This window comes from Rhagoletis zephyria, unplaced genomic scaffold (assembly GCF_001687245.7).
Source record: "Rhagoletis zephyria isolate East Lansing unplaced genomic scaffold, Rhagoletis_zephyria_1.1 Rzeph_scaffold_41056, whole genome shotgun sequence".
NCBI lineage: Eukaryota > Metazoa > Arthropoda > Insecta > Diptera > Tephritidae > Rhagoletis > Rhagoletis zephyria.
In genome coordinates, this window is record NW_016198111.1 from 1 (window position 1) to 2748 (window position 2748).

At 38.4% G+C, this 2748-nt stretch overlaps 1 protein-coding gene across 1 annotated transcript; it reads right to left on the reverse strand.

Moving 5' to 3' along the window:
• Positions 1-1746: 1746 nt before the first annotated feature.
• LOC108354964 (succinyl-CoA ligase [GDP-forming] subunit beta, mitochondrial-like) lies at positions 1747-2745 on the reverse strand (the record flags this gene model as incomplete). The annotated part of the gene is made up of 1 exon (XM_017606139.1): positions 1747-2745. A coding segment is annotated over one exon (624 nt), but the record flags the coding sequence as incomplete, so codon positions are not given.
• Between the last annotated feature and the right edge of the window lie 3 nt (positions 2746-2748).

A 2748-nucleotide genomic window follows, 5' to 3' on the forward strand; every position in this document is an offset into this window, starting at 1 on the left:
AAATAAAAGAGACTGATGCTTTGGCTTGATGTATTGCTGAAAGCACCCCTAAGCTCGCAGATGGTAATTTTAGGGCGGGAGTATTTGGATCCAGGTCCCGAAAAAATGCCTGAATGGATAGATTCATATTGAACTATATTTCAGGCGTAGAAGAGCTACTACGAATAAGATAAAAATCATGTCTGACAGTTAGGCAGCACCAGTGAGGCAAAACCCCAGAATCATTCGAAACTGCATATAGGTTTGTGGGCATCAGAACAGCTCTATTTAATTAATTAACTCATCAATAATTAATTCATCAAAAGGATAGACCTAGCCTTCGGATGAATCCCTATAGCAAATGTTATGCGATTGCCCACGTATCATAAGTTAAGAACTTTATATCAGAAAGTTAGGCGACGTACGAAAGGTTTCAAGACCAACTGACCAATGTCTTGGAGACTTAATTATGAAAAGAACAATTTCGCAGCCTGCTTAATATCAACAGCATTGGATCCAATGGAGAAGATGAGTCGGAGCCCCCATCGAAAACGGCGGAATTGATGTCCCACCCTCCGACTATGACGAGGTGCGAATAACCATTTCGTGGGTGAAAAGCAATAAAGCTGCTGAAGCTGCCGCCTGCTAGCTGTGCTGTCCAAGCACAAGGGCGAAGAACTGACAAGGCGTATGCAGCACAGAAGGGATACCTGTGTGTAAGGCTTAGATCCCCCATCCATTATCGGTGCGGGTTTAGACATACTAGGTATTCACCAAATGGCAAATCTAAGTAAAGACTTACAAGAGCAGAAACAACAGAGAACAATACGTCGTCACGTAAATATAGGCGGCTAAGAATTGGGTAGAGGACTTCTAGAAACCAGCAAAGAATAACTCTTGCCAACGTGAGTCGGCAGGCAATTGAAAAACATGGTTGGAAATCACACTCCCCAAATTTATCATCGTGCCCATTCCTCTATATGGCGCAGAAATGTTCACTATGGCCCCAAGCGTGTGATGCCGGGTACCAAAGAAGATGGAATGACTAACTGAGAGCTTTTTAACGACATAGCTTCAGTTTGACGCATAAAAATACCACGATTGCGCTGGCTTGGACATGTTCAACGTATGGAGGACAGCGTGGCGGTTCTGTACGGCTGTGGTATAGGTAATCACAATATGTACTAAAAAATCTCATAAAATAATATGCAAAGTTCCAAAAGCAAGGAATATTTACTGAAGTTTCATATTAACAGAAAACTTAAATTTCCTCTGGCAATAACATTTGTGTAATTGCCGATAGTTGTCGTTGAAATCAGTAAGCACAGGACTAATGTTAATCAACAGAAATATAACTTTCCCTCAACATAGTCTGTTATGTACAATGTAAACCCATAAAATTAGCCATAAAAGGACAACAGGACATTAGAGGCGTTTATATTTCTCCGAAAATAACAATTTTAACGACAGAAAGGAACAATTTGCAAGATAAATCCATAATTAAAAGCTCAATTTATTAAGAATAAAAACTTTCCTGTAGCAAAGTTCTTTACACATATGTATAGTTGTTCCACGGTGCTTTCCATTTTGAAATCCGCATTAATTGATATTTTATCAAATCAATAGAAGAACAGTGAATGGTTAGATATTGCCTAATGCTAACTAAATGCAAAAGTTGCAGTTGTTTCTGCATATATGTAAAAAACTTAAACCACTGTTTTTTTTTATTTTTGGATGTAGCAAAACTTCCGTTTAATAAAAAGGATATGTAGAATATACGTTAACTTTTATTAACGATCAACTATGAACAATTTAATTACCAAGTATCACATATTAAAAAATTTTAAAAAAGGAACATACACTATGGCAAGGAAATTTGTTTAAACTTCTATCGGCTTAAAAAGTTTAAAAATTCGTTTCGGAACCACAAACGTAAGTGTGGTTTTAAATGCTTGCCTGAGAACTTATGTAAATGCATTTATATGCATAGAACTACGTATATGCGCATGTATGTATGTATGTAAGTAGGTATCAATAATACACTTTAGTGTTTGAAATTTTCCAGCCAGCCAAAGATATTCGATCAACGGGCGAGTTATGCAATTTAATGCAAAGCAGCTACAGCCTTATTGGCTGCATCATCTAAGTCCACAGCTGTTTGNCTACTCCGTTAGCAATAGTGGCACAATTTACAATACCACCAAATACATTAACGAGAATAGCTTTTACTTTTGGATCGGATGTCACGATTTCGAAGGCTTTTAACACTTGATTCTCCTTAACACCACCGCCAACATCAAGGAAATTTGCTGGCTCACCTCCATTTAACTTGATTATATCCATAGTAGCCATAGCGAGGCCAGCACCATTCACCAGACAGCCGATATTACCATCCATTGCTACATAGTTGAGATTGTTTTTGGCAGCTTCCACTTCACGTGGATCTGTGTCTTCTTCGGCGGTGTGTAGCGCGAAAATCTCTCTTTGACGATATTCGGCATTATCATCAAAGTTCAATTTGGCATCAACAGAGATCACTTCACCGGTATCAGTCTCAGCTAACGGATTTATTTCAATTTGTGTGGCGTCCACGGCCTTGAAAAGATCGAAAAGCTTTTGAATCTCAATGGCTGCACGTTCTATACATTTTCCCTTGAATTCTAAGAACTTGGCTATTTCAACGAGTGTTTCTTGAGCAATTGGTTTATCGAGATCTAAAGGTACAGTCTTTATTTTCTCAGGCGTCTTTTCAGCAACCGCTTCAATATC